The following is a 23,698-nucleotide window of genomic DNA, read 5'->3' on the forward strand; positions in this document are numbered from 1 at the left end:
AACCTCTCCAATTACACAAATCTATGAGGCTACCGCTGTTAACATGTGTAAAAGGAGGTATTTTGTGCTAGAAGAACCAATAATGGAGATATGACTAGTTACATCAAGGGAACTGAAGCACAGGGATGAGCTATATGCCATGAAGTAGGTTAGAGCCTTTACAAATGGAAGAATTAGTACCGGCATAAAGTGATGTTCTCCTGATCACACCAGCAGCCATGGCAACAGGGTCATCCAAACGCAGGCTTGGTCAATGCTGCCCTTTATGCCAGGCAGGGTCAGAACCCATGCCACCCCAGGCCTTCGTTCCTCTGGTCGCGTGGCCCTTCACCCATTGTGAGGCCTTTTTCTGACGCTCCTTGGCTCCCCTTCCCCAAGGAAGGAGGGCGGCGAGGTGGGAAGGCGTTGGGACACCGCAGCGCCCCAGTCGAGGTGCATGTGGGAGTGCAACCCCGTTTTTTGTCACTGACCACTCCGCTAGGGCCCAGCAAGGTCGCTCTGCGGGTCCCGCGCCCCTCTGCACACTGTTGGCCGAGAGGCGGAGGGTGGGGGACAGGATGAATCTCCACCGAGACAGCGAGGGGAGAGACCACTAGGCCCACGCGGCCGAGCCCGCGCCCCCTGATCCGCTCCGCGCGCGCCCCACGTCCTGCAGGGAGGCGGGCCCGCCCCTTCTGCGCGCAGGCGCGCGCCGCACGGGGCTCGGACCGCGGCTCGGCACCGGGCAGCCACGCGCGGGCCTCGCAGGTAAGGAGCCCGCAGCGGGAGCTCGGCCCGGGGTGTGGGGCGCCCCCCGCCCTGCCGCTGGTGCGGGGTGCGCGGCCCAGGCGCCCGGCTCGTGGCGAGCGCCTCCGGCGGGGGACGGGGGAAAGGGAGGAGGGCAGGGGGAGCTGGGCGGAAGGGGTCCGGGAGGAGCGCTGCGGGCTGGGGCCGGCGGCGGCGGGGCTGGGGGCCGCGACCGCGCGCCGGGGAGGCGGCGGCTCCGTCTCCGTCTTCAGCGAAATGCAGTCAATTAAGAGTTTTTCATTAATATGATGGAAGGTGTAGAAGGCGGGCTTTGGGGTTTCTTAGGAAACGGGTCATCTGGCAAACTTTCTCCTACCGTTGATTTCCGATTTTTATAACGGGAAATGGGATTATTATTTTCCCATAAAGGGAAAGAATAAAAAGAATTCCGCCATTTTGGCGTTTTAAAAAGTAACCGTTGAGCGGGGCCGACGGGCCGGTGGCCGCCCCGCCCGCCGCCGTCTGTACCAGTTCCTCAAAGGGCTGGGGGGCGGCGGTCCGGACCCCGGAGCCGGCTTTCGCCCCTCCCTCCCGCGTCCCGGCCGTAGCTGCGGGCGGCAGGCCCCAAGTTTGTAGTGCCCAGTCTCGCTGAGGCTGAGTGTGTGTGTTGAGGTGCGTGGGGGTGTCTGGGGCGCCAACTCCCCAGTCCCAACACCTAGAGCCAGGGCCTTTATTGAACGTCTGTTGTATACGAGACCTTGAAGGGCAAGCAGTGGGAGGAATCTTAGCAGAGAGACGAAGAGAAAAGAAACACGGACATACTCATTCAATAAATGTTTACTGAGCATATGCTATGTGCCAGACACCGCTCTGGCCCGGGGACCCAATGACTGTTTTAGGTAGCGTTCCCTGGAACCAGACTCCGGGAGGGAGATGTGAAGGCAGGTTTACTGGAGTGCCCTTGGGAATATCACCTGTAGGACAGTGAAGACAGCAAAGCGGTGGGCAGAAGAACTGCCAACATAGTCTTGACAGAGGCCTCAGCCTGTCCCAGGGATAGCTCTGGAACGGACATGGCCCTGCTGAGATATCCCAAATTGAGGCAAGGAGGCAAGGCCTTTCTACCCTTTATCAACTAGTCTGACAGGATGGCTGCTTCCAGGAGAGGGCACTTGGGCGAGGCAGCTCCCCTGGCTGAGGGCAATTCCCGGAGAAGCTGACTGCCCGGGCTGCCTTCAGGGTAGCGGGGACCTCCCTCTTGATCCCCTCATCCTCTAGCCTCTGAGCAGCACAGAAGGAGGAAACTGTATTCTAGCCTCTAAGGAATGAGTGGCTAAACGTTTATGTATTCCAGTACCATTGTTTCTTATACATTGACCACTTTTTACACCCAGCTCTCTGATTCATTCATTCATTCATTCATTCATTCATCCATTCATCCATTCATTCAACAGTGACTGTTGAGTGCAGCCTCTGTGGCAGGCTTTTTACACACCAGCTGCTTTGTGCCATCTCAGAGACCCACACATTAATGCATAATTCAACTGCGGTGGAATGAAGCACAGTCAGAACTTTGTTTTGGGGTGGATTTGGGGAAGACTTCAAGGAAGAGGTGTCACTCAAGCTGAATCTTGGAGGAGGGTTAGGATTTTTCTGGACCTTTGGGATATGGAAAGGTACCAAGCAGAAGGAACAATATGTGCACAGGACCCAAAGTGGGCTTCTGAGGGTGTGACCAGGCTCTGGGGTAGGAGTGGATGTTCCAGGCTCACGCCTGGGAGCCATTTCAGACTGGTTGCGCTATTGAGTGTACCAAGTGGGACAGAGTTCATGAAAATGCCACATGGGCTGCAAGCACGAGGCAGGGTGGCTGTGGGAGAGGAGGAGTGATTTCAGATCACAGAGAAAGCAGTTCTGGGCCTCAGAAGAACACCTAGTCCAGCTGGGGAGGAAGACCACAGAAACAGTTGGTGCTGCTCGGCAGGAGCACACAGCTGCATGTGGTGGGTCCCCACATCACAGATGCACTGGGTTCCCTTTCCTCCTGCATATTCAAGGACTTGTCTTCTAGATTGATTGTTTCTCCCCTGCACTGTCGGTTTGTTCCTCTCCATAGGCTCATTTTCATCAGGTACAAACCTGCTATAACATCTCCTGTTTAAAAACAAATCAACAAACACCCCACACCCCTTCCTTGAGACCACATCCCTCTCCAAACACCATCCCCCGATTCCATGCTCTCCTTCACATCGCAACCTCCCTAAGAGAGTTGGTAGCCCATTGTTTCCACTTCCCTTTCTCCCATTCAGGGATCAATCCTTACCATCCGTTTCCCCCACTAGAATGTGGACTCTGTGGCAGAGGTTCTTGTCTGTTTTGTTCACTGACAAATCTGCATTGCCTGGAACAGGACCTGGCACATAGTAGGTGCTCAACAAATATTGAGCTAATCCATGATCTCTGTCTCTAGAATTCACTCCAGTCAGGTTTTTATGTCCACAGCTCCTTGGAAGCAGCTCTTGACAAGGTTTCTAATGACTCCTTATTGTCCCAACGGTCCACTCCCTCACCTGACTTGATTTGGCAGTGGCATTTAACATCACTGAGTGGTCCCACTTTCCTGAAAACTTTCCTCATGTGTCTTCCAGAAGCTCAGACTCTTCCAGATTCCCTCTGACCGCACAGGAAGCTCTGTTACTAGATCTTCTTCCTCCTCTCAACCTGTAAATCTTGGTGAGCTCCAAAGCTCCTACCTTTTTCTCTGTACTCAGTTTTATGGCTTTCAATGCCAGCTATACATGATGGCTTTCAAATTTATATCTCCAGCCCAACCTTATCCCTTATTTCTACAACATATGCTTCATGAGAGCACTCTGTCTTTTTTGAGACTGTCTTCCCAGAGCACAGAATGGTGCTGACATGTAGCTGGCCCTTCAGTGTCTGCTGAAACAAGGGCAACAAACCAGGGAACAGCTGGACAGTCCCCTCAGCCTCCCTTCCTGGATGCACCTGAAATACATGATAGGTTTGGAAAGAGAATGAAATTCTTCCAGGAGTAACCACATTGACTCTTAATGACCGCCAAGGTTTTGAATAAAGAGATTGACTCTCGTGAAAAGAACTTAAAATGGTACAAGTATATCCGCTGTGCAGAACAAAATAGTGAGAAATGAAATTCAGGGAGTTCTGTTTTATGATTTTAACACAGGGGACACATTGGTTTGAATGTTGCCTTAATTAATCAGGTTATGTATCTAGCCTTCGCCTGCCTGATTACATACTCTATAATACAGAGAATGGACTCTCTCTTATAAGGAGGAAAAGCTGGAAAATAAATGAATGCGCAAGAACAGCAGGAGGGAGGCTGGGAGAGACAGCACACACTGTAAGCTGATTTTGCCACCAAGCTACCAAGCTTCCTGGAATTTCTATTCAAAGGGAGTGGAGTTGGATTTGTTGAAGGTCTGCTGCTACCAAGACTTTACTTATTTTGTCCATTTAGTCTTCACCACAGCCCTTTGAGGTATATATCATTACCACATTTATTTTACACATGAAGAAACTGAGGCTCAAAGAGGGTACGCTACTTACACAGAAGCACAGATGTTAAGTGGTGGAGCTGAGATTCATACTGTCCTAAGTCAGTCTTAAGCCTAGGCCATGTTTTCCTTTAACCTGTGTGCCACAAGCCATTGTCAAGTACTGCTAACACCTTAAAGCAACCAGGTATCAATCACATATACAGAGCTTTTTATTAACAAGTTGAAATTACTGAAATCCAACACATTTTTTAGCACCTGCTGTGTACAGGCACTATTCTAAGGGCTGGACATATAGCAGTGGCCAAGACAGAGACAAGTCTTTGCCTCCATGGAACTTCTATCTCGATGGGGTTAACTGATGAGACACAAATAAGCAAATGAAGATCATTATTGATTATAACGAAGGATGTGAAGGAAATAAACACAGTAATGGGATAGGCAGTAGTGGAGTGGGTGAGGGGGTATGCTGCTTTAAACTGAGTGGCCAGGAAAGACCTCTTCCGAAGAGGTAGCCACTGAGCCAAGGCCTAGAGGATGGGGCTGGGGGGGGGGGGGCGGGGGGGGGGGGTGGCAGCCAAGCGAAGAGGATGGGTAAGTACATTCTAAGTAGAGAAAACAGCAAGGATCAAGGGCTCTGTGGTGGGAATGTTTGTTAATCAACAGAAGGAAACCAGTGTTTATTGAGGGTGGAAAACGGGAAGATCGATGGAGGATAGGGTCAGAGAGGAAGACAGGGGTCAGATAACTATAGGATAAAGCACTCTGATTTTGTTCTAAGGGTAATGGAGAGCCATAAAAGGATTTTAGATAGTGAAATTATGTGATTCAGTTTGCATTTTTAAAGCTTTCTCTTGGGGCACTTGGGTGGCTTAGTCGGTTAAGCATCTGACTTCAGCTCAGGTCATGATCTCACAGTTTGTGGGTTCGAGCCCCACGTCAGGCTCTGTGCTGACAGCTCAGAGCCTGGAGCCTGTTTCAGATTCTGTGTCTCCCTCTCTCTCTGACCCTCCCCTGCTCATGCTGTCTCTTAGAAATAAATAAAAACATTAAAAAAATAAATAAATCTTTCTCTTGCCTGAGAATAGACTGTAGGGGGCAGGCAGGGAAGGAGGGAGATGAGTTAGGAGGCAGTTTCTCAAGTCCAAGGAGAGCTGACAGCAGTTGGCACTAGTGTGACAGAGAGGAGATGGAGAGAAGTCGCCAGACTGAGATGTGTTTTGCAGGTAGAGCTGACAGGCCAATTCTAATATGTGTAAAGTTTTGCTGTCCAGTACAGTAACTATGGCCACTGTGACTATTCCAATTTAATTTAAATTAAGATAATAAATTCAATTCCTCATTCACACTAGCCACATTTCAAGTGCTCTGTAACCACATGTGGCTAGTGGCTACTGTGTTGGACAATGTAGGCCTAAGATGTCTCCATCATCAGAGAAGATTCTACTGGACAGTGCGGGTAAGGTACTAACAGTGGCCAAAACAGTTTAGGAGTTAAGTAAATGATAGATATTAAGTATATTTGTTATGTCATTAGGTGGTTTTTTTCCCTGTACATTTACCTGTTCAGCCACCTCAGTATTAAATGCCTTTTTCACCCTTGCTTTATTTATAGCAAACTCATACACTGCCTGGGCCCTCAAATACCTCTGTGCTCTTCACATGTATGCATTTGTTCAGCAGATGTTACAATGCTCACTCTGCTTGGGGTTGGAAGGATTATGGGCATGGGTTATAAAGGAATGTGATCAGGAAAGATCATCTCCCAGGAAAATGGACCTTCTGAGTGAGAGAGAACCTGGTACTTGAGGGCTCTAAATCCCCAGAGGGAGAAGGGATTGATTCTAGTGGGGCTGAAGGTCAGGATTGAGAAGAGGGGAGTTTTGACTTAGCTTGGGCTACACCGTGACAGCTGGCCAGGCAGAACCTTGGCCTGAGACCTACTCCCCAGAGTCAGTTCAGTACGTAACAGTTTACAGAGCACCCTCATGCATGTCCATCTTCCAAAGTCTGGGGGAGATGCAGGGCGTGGCCAGAGCTCTCATCTGGGTGACCTGGTTGGAGCCAGGGGCCAGAGTTAATGTTGGTCTCCTGACAGCCTGCTGTCCTCAGGGTTGAGGGTTTTCTCTGCAGGTTGCCAGCCTGAAGGTGACCAGCTCCTTCTCAAAGAAGGCCCCTCCTTCCCTGATGGCCCTGGGGGTTGTCTTCAGCTTGTAGGCCTACCAGGATGGAGGGGAATGCCGAAATGGAGATGCTGAGGACACTGAAGGGACCCTCCACAGGAGAGGTCAATGTGCACCTGGTGGCCAGAGACAGCTCAGGTTCTGGCTCTCACCTGCCCACTGCTGCCTTCATCATCCCAGGTGGGCCTAGCCAGGGGTCTGGGGAGGAGCATACTTGCTCAGGCAGGTATGGATCCTGGGAAGGGCATACTTTCACCTGCCTACACACATGCATCGGGCACGGCCACTAAGCTCACCTGTGTCATGTCTTCCGTGCATTTGTTCGCAGCCAGCTCGGCCACCCTTGGCCTGCCCAGTAGTGCCCTGGATGTGACCTGTTTTCCGCGGGAGCCGATCCATGTGGGCGCTCCGGAGCGAGTGGCGGGCAGCGGACCTGTCACGGCCACCGTTCTGCCGCAGTTAAGCGCCGGGCCTGCGGCCAGCTCCAGCGCCACCACAGTGCGGCTCCTGGAGTGGACCGAGGCCGCGGCCCCGCCTCCTGGGAGCGGCCTGCGGGTCAGTGTCTGTGGGGATTGGCGGGGCCCCTGCGAGCCGCACCTGCGGGGTGGGGCCAGCACGCCGGGGGCGGGGCCCGAGGCGAAGGAGGGGGAAGGGGCCGCGATGAGGGGTTCCCCGGTGCGGCTTTGAGTGCGGGACTCTAGGGGCATGGCTGGGGTGGAGGCGCTCGGAGTCTGGAGGGCTGCTGGGGGCGGGGCTTGGAGCCTGGCACCCGGAGCCGAGCCTTGCGGAGTAAGGCGGCCCGAGGGGACTGTGCCGAGCCGGGGACGGGTCAAGGAGGTACAGGAGTCCAGTCCTCAGACCCTCCTGCGCTCCAGTTCCGGATAAGCGAGTACGCGCCGCTGAACATGGTAGGAGCGGAGCAGCCCCCGAGCCCCGAGCTGCGGCGGGAAGGTGTGGCCGAGTATGAAGATGGCGAGGCCCCGGCGGGAGGTGGCGATGCGGGCACCCAACAGCCCGGTAGGACCCCCTCCCCAGTCCCCAGACTGGGGCCCTGCATGGGTGGGACGAGGCCCTAGCTCCCCAAGGAGTTTCCATGGTTAGGAGTTGGTGTGAGGGCGGCCTGGTTCTGCAAGTACATCCAGGAATCGGTCCTGAAGGGGGCGTGGGCCCCGAGGTGGGCGGAGCCTGACAGGTGCGGCTGTGGTGGGTGGGAGGCCTGAGGCCCCTTTCGCCCCCCCCCGGCCCCCCGCAGCGGACCTCCCCCAGGACCCTCCAGAAGATCCCCCACAGGACCACCCAGAAGATGATGGCACCTGTCAGTGCCAGGAGTGTGGACCTCAGCAAAGTGCGGGTCCGGATCCTGGTGCCTCCAATGATGACTGCCCGCCACTGTTCCAAGAGCGGTAAGGGGGAGGGGATTGCAACCGTACCTGCTCTGCCTGCGGGGCCCCCAAACCCCCTTCCTGTTCGTGGCTGAGGAGAGGGACTGGGGTGGTGCAGGGTGGGTGCTTCTTTCTCTCAGGCTGTTCCTCCATCAGGTCAGTCATAGTAGAGAACTCCTCCGGCCAGAGCGCCAGCACCAGCACTTCTGAGCTCCTCAAACCCATGAAGAAGAGGAAACGCAGGGAATATCACAGCCCATCAGAGGAGGAGTCGGAGCCAGAGGCCTTGGTAGGAAGGGGGCAGTGGAGAGGGAGAGGGGAGGCTGGAGACTACGTCTCAATTTCCACTGACCTCTCAGTTAATCCAGGCTGTGGGGCTGGGCCAGAGATGACACGTGATGATTCACTCATCATATTTTTGGGGTCCCATTTTGATTCAGGTCCTGTACTTGAAGAGTACAGAGTAGAGGTTAAAGCACCCTCCTGCTTTCTGGAGCTCCCATGTCAGTCTAGTGTCAGGGCTGTGTCACATTCATGTAAACCAGCACCCAAATAGATGTGTAGGCGGATGGAAAGCTCCATCCCTGGAGCCCAGTCTCAAGACCAGAGGCCTGGGAGCACAGGGCTCTAGTTGCAGAGAAGCTAGAAGAGACAGAGCATGAAAGTTCCAGCGGGCCAGCAAAACCCATACAGAGCAGTTCTGAGAGGAATGAGGAAGATTGTCATCAGACTGTGTCACTAGGGGCTGTATGCTCATGTGAGTTTGTGCCCACCTGGTAAGGGATTGCCCCCGGGAGCTGTGTTCCAGCTGGTAGCCTAGAAGAAATTCTACTTGTTTGGGGCAGAACACTGTGTGGCCAGGGAGCCAGGCAGGGGCCTGGAATAGTCTGGGACTTCACCTCAACCCAGGAGGACAGGAATAAGGCTTGCCTTCCACAGGAGAAGCAAGAAGAAGGAAAGGATCAAGAGGGACAGCCCACTGCTAGCACCCCAGACAGTGAGGAGTGGAACAGCAGCCAGCCTGGTATGGTGGCGTGTGTGTGTGTGTGTGTGTGTGTGTGTGTGTTTGTGTGTGTATTGGTGTGATGTGTGTATACACCTTTGGAGGTGTGAGGCTGGGAGTATGGGTTATGAATGTGATGGTGTGTTGTACATATGTAGATAAGTATGAACTAGTGTATGTGAGACAGAGGGAGAGAAAATGAGAGAGAGACAATGTTTCTGGTTTATGCACTTGTATATGTGTATTGGGGGGAGGGGATTATATCATGTGGTTGTTTATCCTCTATTATCTAGTTGTGAACAGGCCTTACTTCCAGGCCAGTATCCAAAGACTTAAATAGCTTTTAATGGCACCACATGGCATTGCTTCCCTTTGGTGGTGTGAGCAAGTTCATACCAGTCATTGGTCTGACCTTGCTCTTTGGGCCACCATTCTGGCCCTTTGGTTCCAAGAGAAGTGGAACCAGGGTCATTCATAGTGAGCTCTGGCCCTCCAGCCTTCTCCATTCCCATGTGACAACAGTCAACTGGAGCTAAGTAACATTTATCACACCTGTGGTCACCTAGATACTGTACAGCTTGTTTAATGTCTGCCTTCCTCCCTCAAAACTGTATTTTATTAATCACTGTATCTCTGATGCTTAGCTCAACGACTGGTGTTGAGTAGACTCTCAATAAATGTTTATCCAGTGCATGAATGGATGAGGTGTATGTTGGTGGTTCCACTTGGACCATAGTTCAGTTGCATGAATTACTGTCTTTCCTGTCCCAGAGAGAGTAGAGGGTGAGGTGAGTTCTTAGGACATTCTGCCTTACTGGATCCAGTGTAGCCAGAGGAACCCAGTCTGTATCCAGGGCTCTGAACTCTGTAGTGCCTATTGGAAATTTTCACTGATATCTCTCACCCAAGGCTCTCATAATCAAAAGCCAAAACATAGCTCTCGTTGGTTTATGGCCTCTTGAGTCATAACCAGAGGAAGGAGACAATGTCTAACTACTCAAGACAGTGGTTCAACTGCTCTGTCTTACTGAGGGAAGTAGATTTGTGAATCTGCATTCTTTTACCTGAGTCCTCTTGACCAGTACAGTTATCTTTTGACTCATACCTCTCACCATCTCTATGGTGGTGTAGCATTGGTTTCTGGATATTTTCCACCTTCTGTTTTTTTTCCTTTTTTCAAGGAAAGATACTCTGTCAGTCAACAGATGTTTGCATTTATGGCTAAATTTTTCCCCACTCACTTTTGGGGTCTCTTGGCAGAAGAATCTAGGGCTAGGGGTGGGAGTGGCAGGTTTGCTTGAGTGTCCTGTGTGTGTGGAGAATCTCTTTTCTGTCTATGCTCTGTTTGGCGGTTGGATGGCCAGCTACTGGGCTCATGGTGCACAGGCCTGACATTACCTGGTCCTGACAGAATGTTCCAATAGTTTAAGAGTTAGAGCTGTGTAACTCATGTATATACTCAGGTGTTCTTGCACGCTCTCTCTCTCTCTCTCTCTCTCTCTCTCTCTCTCTCTTTCTCTCTCTCTCCCTCTCTCCCTCCCCCTCCCCAATATACCTGCTTTATCTTTTCAACAGCTGAGTTATGTGAAGAATTGTTTTCTAACACACCATGGTGCAAGTCTTTACAGATTATTTAGTCATTAATAGTTATTCTTATATTCTCTGTCCCCTCTCGTTCTGCCCACATCCAGATCATGTATCTGGTGGGATTCGTCTGGGTCAACTTGGCCAGCCTTTTCACATTCAAAACAGTCCTTCAAGTATCCTCTTCTGCCTCTTTATAGTTACCTGAGACATTCATTTTGCCCATTCTTAATCAGGTTGTTTATCTTCTTACTATTAATTTATGTATTCTGGATATAAGTCCTTTGTCAAATATATACACTAAAAAAATCTTTTCTCCCAGTTTGTAGCTTGCTTTTTCCTTCCAAAATGATATTTTTTGAGGAGCAGAATGTTTTCATTCTGATAGTGTCCACTTTATCCAGTTTTTGCAGTTAGCGCTTCATATATATTTTTACAAAGTACAGTTTTTTTTAGCAGCTTTATTAAGATGGAATTCATAAAACATGCAACCCAGCCATGTGAATTGTACAATTCAGTGGGTTTTTATGTATTCACAGAGTTGTATAACCACCACCACAATCAATTTCAAGATTTTTTTTCATCACTCCAAAAAGAACCCCTGGATCCATCAGCTGTCATTCTCCCCAAACCACCAATCCCCTGTGGTCCTAGGCAACCCCAGGTTTATTATCTGTGGATGCGGATTTGCCTACTCTGGACATTTCACATACACAGGATCACATAATATGGTGGCCCTTTATGATTGGCATCTTTCACTCGGCACAGTGTTTTTAAAGGTTTATCCATGGGGTAGTGGGCATCAGTACCCCATTCCTTTTTATTGCCAAGTAATATTCTACTGTGTGGATATCTCGTGCTTTATCAATTGATGGATATGGGGTGCTTCTACTCCAGGGCTACTCTGAGTAATGCTGATATGAATATCCATGTACAAGTTTTTTTTGTTTTTTGTTTTAATTTTTTTAATGTTTTTATTTATTTTTGAGAGAGAGAGACAGCGTGAGCAGAGGAGGTTCAGAGAAAGAGGGAGACACAGAATTCATAACAGTCTCCAGGCTCTGAGCTGGCTGTCAGCACAGAGCCCGATGTGGGGCTCGAACCCACGAACCATGAGATCATGACCTGAGCCAAAGTTGGACGCACCACTGACTGAGCCACCCAGGTGCCCCTCCATGTACAAGTCTTTGTGTGGATATAATTCTTCATTTTTCTTGAGTATGTACCCAGGAGTGAATTGCTGGGTTATATGGTAACTCTATGTTTAGCCTTTTAGGGAATTGCTAGACTTTTCCTAAGTGACTGTGCCATTTTATATTTTCACCGGCTTGAGAGTTCCAGTTCATTCACTTCCTCATCAATGCTTATTATTGTCTGTCTTTTTTATTACAGCCACCCTCGTGGGTGTGAAGTAGCCTCTTATTGTGGTTTTGACTTGCATTACCTTGATGGCTTATGATGTGGAGCATCTTTTCATGTGTTTATTGGCCATTTGTATATTTTTCTTTGGACAAATATTTATTCAGATCCATGCCATTTTTAAATTTGGTATAAGGAACACATTTGATGTTGAAATACAAAGAGCGTGCCATGCAGAGTTGGGGAACATTTTGAGAATATGAGTGTGTGCTTCAGTACAAGTCATTGATCAGTAGGACTCTTACAGCAATGCCTTCTTAACTGAGGTCTCTAATCTAAATTTACGTGAATTGTTTATTTTTTTTCTGGGTAGATGGTCCATGCCTTTCATCAGATTTTCAAAAAGGTCCATTTATACTTACTAGAAAATGAAGGCCATGTGAAGAATAGACCATAGCATTATGGAGCCCAGCCTCTTCAGCTTGGTGTTCCCAGGCATAGATCCTTGCAAGGTACATGTTAACCTCAAGCAGCAGGCTCTTGATTAAGTTTTCTGTCTTGAACTGATTCTGATTTGGCTAAACATTGGCTAACCATGCTGCAGAAGAGATAGGCAAATACAGACATGTATCTGTGGCAAATTTAAGCAAAAAGATCCAGCACATGGTTGGCACCCTGGTGAGTGCTTGTGATCAGCTCTTCTTGAACCATGGCATTCTGTTCTTTACGTTTTCCTTCTCTCTTATAGACCTTATAGTGGAAAGTCTGGTTAGAACCATTAATCCACAAACTGTCTCTACCTAAACTACTGAAACAGTGCTCAAGAAGCTTCCCAAGAGAGCACAAAGAGAGGAAATGGCAAGGAATTGCTAAATTTCTAGGGTTCCCACCGTTGAGGAGCAGGGTTGGGGTGGGAGAAAGAACCACCAATGGCAAGAGAAGAGGAAGAAGGTACAGCTAAGAGTGCAGCAAGAAGGAAGTGCTCAGATGGAAGGGAGCTGGATAGCACATGGACATCAAGACATTTGAGGAATGAGGGATACCTGCGTGGCTCAGTTGGTTAAGCCTGCAGCTCTTGATTTGCCTCAGGTCATGGTCTCATGGTTCACGAGTTCAAGCCCTGCGTCAGACTCTGTGCTGACAGTGCAGAGCCTGCTTGGGATTCTCTCCATGCCTGCCTCTCTCTCTCTCTCTCAAAAATAAATAAATAAATTTTAAAAAGAGAGAGAGAAGGTATCTGGATGATTCAGTCGGTTAAGCATTCAACTTTGGCTCAGGTCATGATTTTACAGTTCATCAGTTCGAGCCCCGCATCAGGCTCTCTGCTGTCAGTGCAGAGTCCTTTTTCAGAGCCTCTGTCCCTCCCTCTCTCTGCTCCTCCCCCACTCACACTGTCTCTCTCTCAAAAATAATAGATTTAAAAAAATTTTTTTTGAAAACAGGTAGTTATGTAATAGTATAATAACTGTTGTGGTTGAAGTATATAGGTACAAAGGACTGTCCCGGAATAAGCTCTGCCTCATACAGTCAAGGGAGGCTGCACAGGGCAGGTGGGAAGATGTTCCTCCCAGCTGTGCGTCCATACATCCATACATCCCTGCATCCATACATCCAGCCGTCCACACACGCATACATAGACATACATCCTTCTAGTCATTCATGTAACAGACATTTGGTGATTATCTCTCTGTGTAAAACCCTATACTAGTGGCAGAGCTGTGGGTGAGAAGATAAGAGGCAGGGCCAGGATGGGGGCAGCATCTATGAGGCAGCAAGTTGAGGATGTGCAAAGGCACAGAACCACGCGGGCTTAGAAATGCATGCTGAGGCTAGTTCACTGACAGCTTTGTGTGCTGCAGAAAAGTGTTCGGGTTTTTGGCTGTAAATCAGAAGCCACTATGGACGAAAGCAAAGAAAGAAACCATTTTTATTTTAGAACTGTTCTGGCACTAGACCGAATCTGAGGCCGCAAGATCAATCCAGAGGCTCTTGAACCAGACTCAAAGTGAGACCAACAGTAAGCATGGAGAGGTGGGAATAGATTTGAGAGACAGGTAGAAGTTGGAGTCAGCAGGACTCAGGGGCTGAAGGATCCTGGGAGTGAAAAAAGAGACATAAAGCATCCCTCCCAAGTTCCTGGCTTGTGTGACTGGTTGAATGGATGCTGATGCCATCAACCGGAATGGACTATATTGAGAAGAGCTTTGGCAGAGAAGGTAGGAGTTTGGTTTTGGACAGCCTGAGCTAGCTGAAGAAAGTGCTAGTCAAGAGCGTCTAGTCCAAAGAAGCAGGAATAAGCAAAGGAGCATTTCTGGAAGTCAAGAGGATGAGTACCACAGCTGGCCTATGCAGTGCCTTGACACACATTGTAAAAAGGTGCCCTTTTGAGCAGACCCAGTTAGAAAAAAGGCAACCTTTCTTCATAGTAGATTTAGCCACATGGCTTGGCAAGGAGTCCAGGCTGGATTTCAGCCACATTCACCCTCTTGGCTGGGCACCTATGAACAGTGCGCAAACTGTACAACCGTACACAGATGCTTTGGGACTCATCTCGTTTTTAGGATGTAGCTAACAGCTCAGTCCACTATTCTCCATGGGAAAAGGACACAGGGAGTTGGAGGAGGCTGGGGCTTGGTCTGGGAGAAGATGTCTAGTCATTACTGAAGGGTTTAGTAATCAGACCTCTCTCCACTGGATTCCATTTCTCATCTCTTTTCTCATCTGTGGAAAGGATTACTATGAGTCCTACCTATCTCCTCAAGACATAGTGTGAGGATTAAAGGGAACCACGTATGTGAGGTCTCTGAGGCATCCCTGTACCCCCAGTTTCTGGCACCAGCCTTGGCACACAGGAAGCCCTACTCAATGGTAAAGGAATGGTTAAGGGAATTGAAAATGGTGGTGGTGGTGGTGAATCGTAAAGTCTGTATACCTGTTATACGTTATTCTAGTGAGAGAATCCAGACAATAAAGGGTTAGGGAGGCAAGTGGCATGGTTGGGGGTTGGGATGGAAGACACTGAAGATGGGGAGGTCAGAGGTCTCTGCTGTGGGGGGCGGGGGCAGGAGCAGGGAGTAGTCTTAGGACTTGGCCACAATGGAGTATGGCTGAGGGAAGAGGAACTTGGGGCTAGGAGCCCAGGAAGGGTAGAGCTTCCTGAGGTGAGAAATCCAACAAGTGGCTCATGTTACAGTTTGGGAAGAGTGAGAAGTGAGAACATAATGTAGGGAGAAAGGCTCGGGGGTTATGAAGCCTGGTGATAACAGTGGTGATTTGGGAAAAGGGAAGAGGTATTATGCAGGATGATGCAGAACGGCAGTGGCAAGACACCAGGAAACGATGCCAGGCCTGGCGTCCCACAGCGCACTCTCTCCTCCCCTGGATGCTCTGTAAGCCTGGATAAAGGCTGAGTGGGAGAAGTGAGGATTTCTTGAGGGAACACAAGTCATGTGTTGGAGGGACATTCCAGGTGTCACTGCGGGCAGAGGATAGTGGGAAGAGGTGTGCTCTGGGCTGGTGTATGGTGTAGGTCCCTGAGATGGTCTGCTGGCTTGGTGGATCTGTTGATGAAGGAAAGACTTGATTTGGCCTAGCTGGGTCAGATGGTCGGGATCTCAAGGTTCGGTACGGTGACCAGGGAACTTAGGCAGCTCCTAGGGAGATGCTTCTAGCCACTGTGGTTCCAGCTAAAGAAAAAAGCTTCTTCCTGAGTGACAAATCACTCCACATCTCAGTGATCCAGGGCAGTAACCAAGAGCTAGAATCCAGATCAGACAGACTTCATGGAGCCCCAGGAAGACCAGTAACACAAGACCAGCACTTCGTGTTTCGTGAGGATCTTTTACTCGCAGCATTTCATGTACTTCTCCACACGACTCCCTGTGGTAGATGAAGTTGTCTGCATATCGCAGATGACAAAATTGAGGCAGTGAAGTATCTAGAAGAAGCTGGACCTATTTACCAAAGGGATATGAATTGATTTCTGCAGGCCTTTGCAAAATGCAAGGCTCTTTCATGGTCTGTAGCCTTCAGCTAAAGGCAGCTCTGGCTGATCTTGTGAGCCTACCTTACACATTGCCAGCTATTCTAGTCTTTAAAGAATGTTTCTCTCTGTCCTGGAGGCCAGGTCTGCATCTCATTACTAACCTGAATTTCCCATAGGGGAATTTATCTCCCCCTCCCCAGGAGATTCCTGACGATAGTTGTGTGTGTGTGTGTGTGTGTGTGTGTGTGTGTGTGTGTGTGCGCGCGCGCGCGCGAGTGCGCGTGCGTGTCAGGGGAAACTCAGATGAGGAATCTATCAGGAACAGTCCAGGGGTCAGTCTTCTGTCTCTTGTCTACAGCATCAGGGGAGAAGAAGGAAAGCTGGTCGTGGGAGCCCTACCTGGAGGAGCAGAAGGCTGTCACCGCCCCTGTCAGCCTCTTCCAGGACGTGAGTTGGATAGTTCCTACCTAGGAAGAGCTTGCATACCCTGTCCAGAACTCACCACCAAACTCAGACCTTCTGGTGTTCTGTGTGTCTGATATCCCTCAAAAGACTGGAAGAATGGAAGGGGGAGAGGCTGGTTAAGGTCCCAGAGTAGAAAAGGGCTCACTCTGAGAGGCTCCCAGGATAGGAGGAAGTAGAGAGGTGGGACCCAGGCTCATGCGTCACTGCACCTGTGGACTTTTGAATCCTGGTCCCTTCTGCTCAGTTCTGTATGCTGATCTCCCCATGACGTGGGTAAGAGGGAGCCCTTAAATCCAGCCCTGATTTAGCCCACATTTTTTCAGAGGACTTGGGAGTTAGTCTTTCCTGCTCTGGATCCCTGCACTAAAGATTCCCAAACAAGTTACCCCTTTGGTAATACCAGGCAGATGGGGCCTAAAGGCAGTTCCTTCACCCCAAGCTTACTAGGCAAGGATAAGGCTGGATGGAGGCTGGGTCCTCTCCAATCTGTGCATTGACAGTACCAGGCGGTCACTCATAATAAGAATGGCTTCAGACTGGGCATGAAGTTGGAAGGCATCGACCCTCAACACCCGTCCATGTACTTCATCCTCACTGTGGCCGAGGTGAGCTGAGGCTTGCTCCCATATTCTGGTGATGTCTCTCTGGGTAGACTGATGGGGACTGCTAGGGGCATGGAGGGCCTGACTTGGATGAGGGAGACACTGCCCTGCCCTCAGAAAGCACCCAGTCTTTAGGGGGTTATGGTGGAACACACCAAAAGCTAAGAAAGGAACAAAACCCACACTACTGGGCATGGAGACATTACTGAATGGTGCATCCTGCAGTCCTGGGGGAGCCTGAGGAGGAGGGATCTCGAGGGCAGGGGTGTTGGCATGAGTCCAGTCATGGTCTCGTCCTCTGGGAGTCCCACAGTTGTGTGGGAATCAGCCAAATAGACACATCAGCAACTTACCACATGGGACAGCAGATGTGAGCAGGGCGGCACGTAGGGGGCAGGAGGAGCTTCATGGAGGAAAGGCCTCCTGCCAAGCCTTGAGGGATGCATTGTGAGTTAGTAGGTGTTCCAGGCAGAAGAAGCGACAGTCCTGGGCATAGAACAGGGAGCCAAGTTCAAGGAACTGCCATCAGCTCAGTGAGGTCAGAGCAGTGTGAGGGGGGAGCAGTGAGAGACGGTAGCAGAAGGGTCATCAGGGGCCCTCTGAACAGGCCTGAGCCTTGGTAGGTGCCCTTGCGGTTCTGTCCAGGACTCAAAGGGCAGGAGGATGTCCTGGAATCTGCCTGTCTCACACGCAGACTCAGGGCTCATGAGTATGTGATCTGTCCTCCATGCAGGCAGGATGGGAGAGCATGGGGCAAGGTTCCCGATGCGGGAAGAGTGGTGGGCTGGGGAACCTGCTCGCATTCGAGAGACCCTGGAGACCACCAGGCTGGGCCAGAAGTGAGGGAGAGGGAGGTGGGCGTCTGCTGGCCTCAGAGTCCCTGTGATTCCCCTCCATGGGGCTAGGTGTGTGGCTACCGCCTACGTCTGCACTTCGATGGGTATTCTGAGTGCCATGACTTCTGGATCAATGCCAACTCCCCTGACATTCACCCCGCTGGCTGGTTTGAGAAGACTGGCCACAAGCTGCAGCCCCCCAAAGGTAAAGCCTAGCCAGGTTGGTCACAGTGAGGCAGTGAGCCCTCAGGCCCATCCATTCTTCCCCACAGGACCCCCTTCCCTGTTCCCCATTCCACCACTAGCCTCTCTTAATCCCATCCTGCTGTGACTAGGCCCCAGGGCTTCTGCCTTGCTCTTGCCCTTGGAGTGTCCACCCGGGTCATGTCCCACCTCAGCAGGGTCTCCCTGGGCAGGTTCTTGAGGGGTGGGAGGTCCTTGGACTTTGCTGATTCTGCTGCTTCAGTGCGGGCTTACTCACGGCGGCCCAGCCTCTGTCTGCACGGCACTCTGTTCTTCCCCTCCCTGAGGGGCCTAGGTTACAAGGAGGAGGAGTTCAGCTGGAGCCAGTACCTGCGCAGCACAAGAGCCCAGGCCGCCCCCAAGCACCTGTTTGTGAGCCAGACCCACGTGAGTGCCCCCTGAGCGAGAGCGGATTCCCACCCTTTGGGACAGAATCCCAGCAGAAGAGAGCTTGTGTGCCAGTGCTCTCAGCTCACACCAAATGGGAAGGGCGCTCTGGGCAGGCCGACGGGCAGAGGGAGGCCAGGTATGGGGCCCATCCAGTAGGGCCCTCCTTCCTACTACAGAAGTGCTGTGCTCCAGGCACCCACCATCTCAGCCTGGGCACTGGATTTCTTGCTTTGGTTTGCTCTGCATGCCCTGGGGATAAGGTCCAAGCCTCGGTTCTGGGAGCTTGCTTTTTCCTTCCTTTTGACCAACACCACGGCTCTCCCGTTTAGTCTTGACAGGTCATAATTTCACAGTTTGTGAGTTCACGTCGGGCTCTGTGCTGACATAACTCCTAGAGAACCTATTGCTTCCTTTGCCAGTGGGTTCTGGGCCTAGCGTAGCAGCCCCTCTTCTTGCCCACAGAGTCCCCCACCCCTGGGCTTCCAGGTGGGCATGAAGCTGGAAGCTGTTGACCGCATGAACCCATCCCTAGTCTGTGTGGCCAGCGTGACTGACGTGGTAGACAGCCGCTTCCTGGTGCACTTTGACAACTGGGATGACACTTACGACTACTGGTAGTGGAAGGGCCCAGACTTGGCCGGCGGGTGAGGGGATGGCAGGGGCGGGAGGCAGTACTTTCAGACCTCAGGCACCATGTAGCCCCTACCTGGTCCTGACATTGATATTTGCTCCGGGGCATCACAGACTGTCCTGTGTGGCTTTGATCTATATCATCAGAAATAAAATGCAAAATTAAATGTTTCCTCTAAAAATGCCAAGGTTAGGATGAGCAAACCTGTGATTCATGGTTTTCCCTTAGACGGTTGGTAGTCGTAGAGTTTGTGGTTAATGCTGCAGTTTTGTGACGTCATCAGCCATCTGTGTTGCTCTCACGAAACAGTAGAATGAGGGTGGGCACTGGCGCCGTGCTGTCCTAGGCCTCAAAGTGTCACTTGGGTCAGTGAAGTATTCTTGGTTTCAGGTGTGATCCCAGCAGCCCCTACATCCACCCGGTGGGCTGGTGCCAGAAGCAAGGGAAGCCCCTCACCCCTCCACAAGGTGACCCCACAGCCTGAGAAAATGCCCCTTCCCGGGCCTGGCCCCACCGCCCTCCCCCCAGTCCCTTACCAGTACCTCACTAGCTGGGTCTTTAGGGTCTGGGCGAGAGGACAGATGTGTCCTGCAGCCTCATCTTCTTTGCCTGGGAGCTGAGAAACCTTTGATTTTAGGAGAGACCTGTCAACCCCTGACTCTGTTGAGGTTTAAAGGAAGAAAGTTAAGACGACCTCTCTCAGCAAGGGAGCAGGAGTCTAGAGCAAAGAGAATGTGTCCTTTCGGGATATTATGCTGGTCCACACACAGAGAGGTTCAGACAGGCTGGGGCTTGAGCTGGAGCAGCAGCACCAAGGGGGAGTGGGGACTCAGCGTTCTCTGTTAACTGTGGGGTGGCGACGCGCTTGGTCCTGGCTCCCTCTGCCTCAGGAGCCCCCGCCAGCAGCTGGCCGTGGTGGTGTGGGGGGCGGGGGGGATTGTACCCCTTCCATTCTCCTGGTCCTGTTTGAGGAGAGAACTTCCCTCATGTGCCTAGACATTGTTCTCATCCTCTCCTCCAGACTACCCAGACCCTGACAGCTTCTGTTGGGAGAAATATCTGGAAGAAACTGGGGCCTCTGCTGTGCCCACCTGGGCCTTCAAGGCGGTGAGTCCGCTTTCTCTGCCCCCAGAGCTGACCTCTGGGAAGGCACGGAGCACTCGGCCAGCCACATGGAATGGAGGCCGAGTGGAGTGCTCCGCCTTCGGAAGGCCACTGTTTCTAGGTCACAGCACTTGGGCTCCTTTCTTGGGGCCTCAGCTCTCCCGAGCTAGGCCTTGGCCTGAAGACTGCTGTCCCCCTGCAGCGACCCCCACACAGCTTCCTGGTCAACATGAAGCTGGAGGCCGTGGACCGCAGGAACCCAGCCCTGATCCGTGTGGCCAGCGTGGAGGACGTGGAGGACCATCGGATCAAGGTGGCTCTGGGCCCCTCAGGCTGGGGGAATGGACAGGCTGTTTGGGCAGAAATTCTGTAGACTGGTCAGAGATCAAGGGCATGGCATGAATCAGACATCAGGGAGGCTGCAGGTTGTGGGAAGAGAACTCTACATTCAAGGTCAAAGATCTGGGGTCTCACTCAAGCCTCATCTGTGACTTAACCTTTGTGGGCTTGGGCAAGTCATTTCCCCTCTCTGAGCTCATAAGTGCCAGTAAGTTAATGAGTAAAGCCCTTGGAAAGTGTGGTGGTAGAGGTGGATTTTTGTGAGGTTGGCGCCTTGGTTCTTCCAATCCAGGATCTTGCTTCTGACAGGCCCCAGGGATGGGGAGAGCCTCCTGGAGCCTGGAGATCCTCCTGGCTGAGCTGGGCTCCACGAGGAACACCTGACCTCCAAGGGCCTTTCCTCCCCAGCTCCACTTTGATGGCTGGAGTCACGCCTATGACTTCTGGATTGATGCTGACCATCCAGACATCCACCCCGCGGGCTGGTGCTCCAAGACAGGGCATCCTCTGCAGCCCCCTCTCCGTGTGTACCCTTCAGACACTCTGACCCTCTCCTGCTGATGTCCGCCTCAACCTGCAAGCTCTGACAGTTACCCCCCACCCCTGCAGCTCGCCCGGGGGTTCTGACCGTGCACACGTGGGTCCTAGTGCCCACAGTGAGCTCTGGGATCCCGCACACCCCTGCCTCAGTGGTCTCTGCCACGCTGCGCAGTTGTTGGGTTTAGGGTACTGAGATGTGCAGGGCCAAGCTCACTTGGGAGCCTGTGCCTAGGAGGGAGTTATGCACCCAGGGAGTTATCTCAGCATCCACCAGAGCCACATGGAGCAGACATTATGTTTGCCGAGGAAACCAGGTTTCTTTAAATAAAATCCTGGTCTCTGCAGGAGGGGTTGGAGGTCAGGTCATTGGACTCCTCGGCTCCAAGTCACGTCGGGTATTGATCCTTCTCAGTTATTCTCCAAACCTGAGTAGGGCCCAAAGAAAGTTACCAACGCCTTGAGAGTGAAACAGGGAACAAAACAGAATAATAGGAACCTGCCTGATGCAGCTTCTAAGGTACAGTTGTGCCCACACCAGCTCTGAGTTGATCTTCTCCCAGAGGGTTTTCCTTCTCTCAGGGGCAGAGCATGGCCTGAGATTTCAACAGAATGTACGAGAGCCAAGCCCTCATTCTCGAAAGGGGGCAGATACCCAAGAGCAGGAAATGATGCCACAGTCTAGGGCCCCTGTAGCGGGGGAACTCGCTCCTAGTGCTAACCTTCCCCATAGAAACTGTTCCTTCCCTGCCGTCCCTCCTCCCGTCTCACACCCCCACCAAGGATGCTGTGCTGACTCTTTTCTTCCTGCTGCCCCAGGACCCAGAGAACCCACCTCTGCCTCCCCTGGGGGCTGTCCTCCTCTCAGTTGTCGGAGCTTGCCTCACACTAGGACCTCCAAGTACAACTTTCACCACCGGTGAGTGAAGGGCTCCTGCTAAGAGACCCTCAGGCCTTGTTCAGATCGGGGCTCTTCTACACCTACTGTGTGCAGCCAATCAGGGTTCTCCAGGCCTCTCCCAGTGGGGCTGGAGTGGGGAAGGACTCCGTGGAAACAAGCAGATTCAGCCCAACTTATGCCACCTTCTTCCGCTTCCCCAGGAAGTGCCCCACTCCTGGTTGCGATGGTTCTGGCCACGTCACAGGCAAGTTCACAGCTCACCATTGCCTCTCAGGCTGCCCACTGGCTGAGAGGAACCAAAGTCGACTGAAGGCTGAGCTGTCCGACACGGAGGCCTCGGCCCGTAAGAGGAACCTCTCAGGCTTCTCCCTAAGGAAGAAGTCTCGCCATCATGGCCGGTGCGGAGGGCAAGGGTGCAGGGCCTAGGGTCCTCTCGGGCCGGGCCGGGCACTGATTCCCTGCCACGGACCCGGTCCCTCTCTCTCCAGGATTGGACGCCCTCCGAAGTATCGGAAGATCCCTCAAGAAGATTTCCCGAGTAAGTCCTGGGTCATCTACTCCTATGCCCTCCGCAAGGTGTTCACAGTGAGTGCTTAGTAACTGGTGGGATGAGTCACCAGGGGGACCTAGAGGAGACAGCTGGAAGGGAGGCCACCTCCTCCTCTCAGGCACTGGCAGAGCATAGAGCAGTGGCAGGAACACAGGAGTGTCCACGGGTTCCAGTCCCACTTCTCCTGTGGCCTTGCTGTGGGTCTGCCGGAGGGACTGTGAGCTTCTTTGGGCCTCTGGTTCTCCACTGTGTGGCAGGAGGATGCCCCCAGCCCTGTTCCCCTTGATTCTAGGCCTCCTGGGAAGGCCTTGGCTTTCACTTTCTAGCTGTGCGAACTTAAGCAAACTGCTTAATATCTCTGAGTTGCAGTCCCATTTGAAGACATGAGTAATACTTCCAAGCGTCAAGTACCTGAAATAACAGTAGTTACTAGTATTGTTTACTGAGCACCTACTATGGGCCACGCACTGTTTCAGGTGCTGTACATACACTGTCCCTGACCCTCACATGTAATGGGGACGGCATTCTCTTCTTCTGAGAGAAGAGGAACAGGAAGCTCAGAGGGTGAAGCCGCTCGCCCAAAGCCATTCGGCTCTTAAGGGGCAGAGCTGGGGCGCCTGGGTGGCTTAGTTGGTTAAGCTTCTGACTTTCGCTTAGGTCATGATCTCACGGTTCGTGGGTTCGAGCCCCGCGTCGGGCTCTGTGCTGACTGCCAGCTCAGAGCCTGGAGCCTGTTTCAGAGTCTGTGACTCCCTCTCTCTCTGACCCTCCCCTACTCATGCTGTCTCTCTCCTAGAAATAAATAAAACATTTAAAAAAAAATTTTAAAAAAAAAAAAAAAGGGGCAGAGCTGGCATTCAAACTCAGAGCTCACTCCTGTTCTGTGCTGCTGGCATAACAGGCCGGAAGCGCCTAACCCGGATGTCCACCCACCTCTCCGTCTCCTTTGCCTTAGCTTGGGCACCACAGCCAAGTGCCACAGACTTGGTAGCTTAAACAACAGAAATTCATTTTCTCATGCTTATGGAGGCTAAAAGTCCAAGATCAAGGTATCTGCAGGGCTGCCTTCTCCTGAGACGTCAGGTGGCCGTACTCTCTCTGTGTCCTCATGTGGTCTGCGCTGCATGCATTGTCCTCCAAGTGTCTCCCTACGTGGGTTCGAGGACCCCAGATTGGAGGAGAGCCCACCCGAACAGCCTTGTTTTAACTTAGTCACCTGTTCAGAGACCCCATCTCCAAATACAGTTGGCCCTTGAGCAACAGGGACTTGAGCTGCACACAACCCTGTAAATGTGGCTTTTTGTGATTTTCTTAATGATGTTTTCTTTTCTCTGGCTTC

The 23,698-nt window shown here is 51.7% G+C and overlaps 1 protein-coding gene across 3 annotated transcripts in view; it reads left to right on the forward strand.

The window, feature by feature from the left end:
* The first annotated feature begins 711 nt into the window (after positions 1 to 711).
* Positions 712 to 23,698, forward strand: part of L3MBTL1 (L3MBTL histone methyl-lysine binding protein 1) — a 42,922-nt gene continuing 19,935 nt past the window's right edge. For 2 of the 3 annotated variants that reach the window (XM_039248480.1, XM_039248482.1), the window contains exons 1-19: positions 712 to 747; positions 6,476 to 6,628; positions 6,777 to 7,003; positions 7,324 to 7,465; positions 7,701 to 7,851; positions 7,987 to 8,119; positions 8,770 to 8,854; positions 16,120 to 16,208; positions 16,727 to 16,831; positions 17,734 to 17,869; positions 18,203 to 18,294; positions 18,760 to 18,911; positions 19,319 to 19,395; positions 19,950 to 20,035; positions 20,235 to 20,345; positions 20,780 to 20,894; positions 21,728 to 21,827; positions 22,010 to 22,207; positions 22,298 to 22,347. In XM_039248480.1, coding sequence (XP_039104411.1) covers positions 6,493 to 6,628; positions 6,777 to 7,003; positions 7,324 to 7,465; positions 7,701 to 7,851; positions 7,987 to 8,119; positions 8,770 to 8,854; positions 16,120 to 16,208; positions 16,727 to 16,831; positions 17,734 to 17,869; positions 18,203 to 18,294; positions 18,760 to 18,911; positions 19,319 to 19,395; positions 19,950 to 20,035; positions 20,235 to 20,345; positions 20,780 to 20,894; positions 21,728 to 21,827; positions 22,010 to 22,207; positions 22,298 to 22,347 — 2,185 coding nt within the window. In that variant the 5' untranslated portion in view covers positions 712 to 747; positions 6,476 to 6,492. The remainder of the gene's footprint in view (positions 748 to 6,475; positions 6,629 to 6,776; positions 7,004 to 7,323; positions 7,466 to 7,700; positions 7,852 to 7,986; positions 8,120 to 8,769; positions 8,855 to 16,119; positions 16,209 to 16,726; positions 16,832 to 17,733; positions 17,870 to 18,202; positions 18,295 to 18,759; positions 18,912 to 19,318; positions 19,396 to 19,949; positions 20,036 to 20,234; positions 20,346 to 20,779; positions 20,895 to 21,727; positions 21,828 to 22,009; positions 22,208 to 22,297; positions 22,348 to 23,698) is intronic. The other variant, XM_039248481.1, reaches the window with a different exon arrangement.

The sequence above is a fragment of the Hyaena hyaena genome, unplaced genomic scaffold (assembly GCF_003009895.1).
Source record: "Hyaena hyaena isolate Hyena2069 unplaced genomic scaffold, ASM300989v1 scaffold_312, whole genome shotgun sequence".
In the NCBI taxonomy this organism is placed as follows: domain Eukaryota; kingdom Metazoa; phylum Chordata; class Mammalia; order Carnivora; family Hyaenidae; genus Hyaena; species Hyaena hyaena.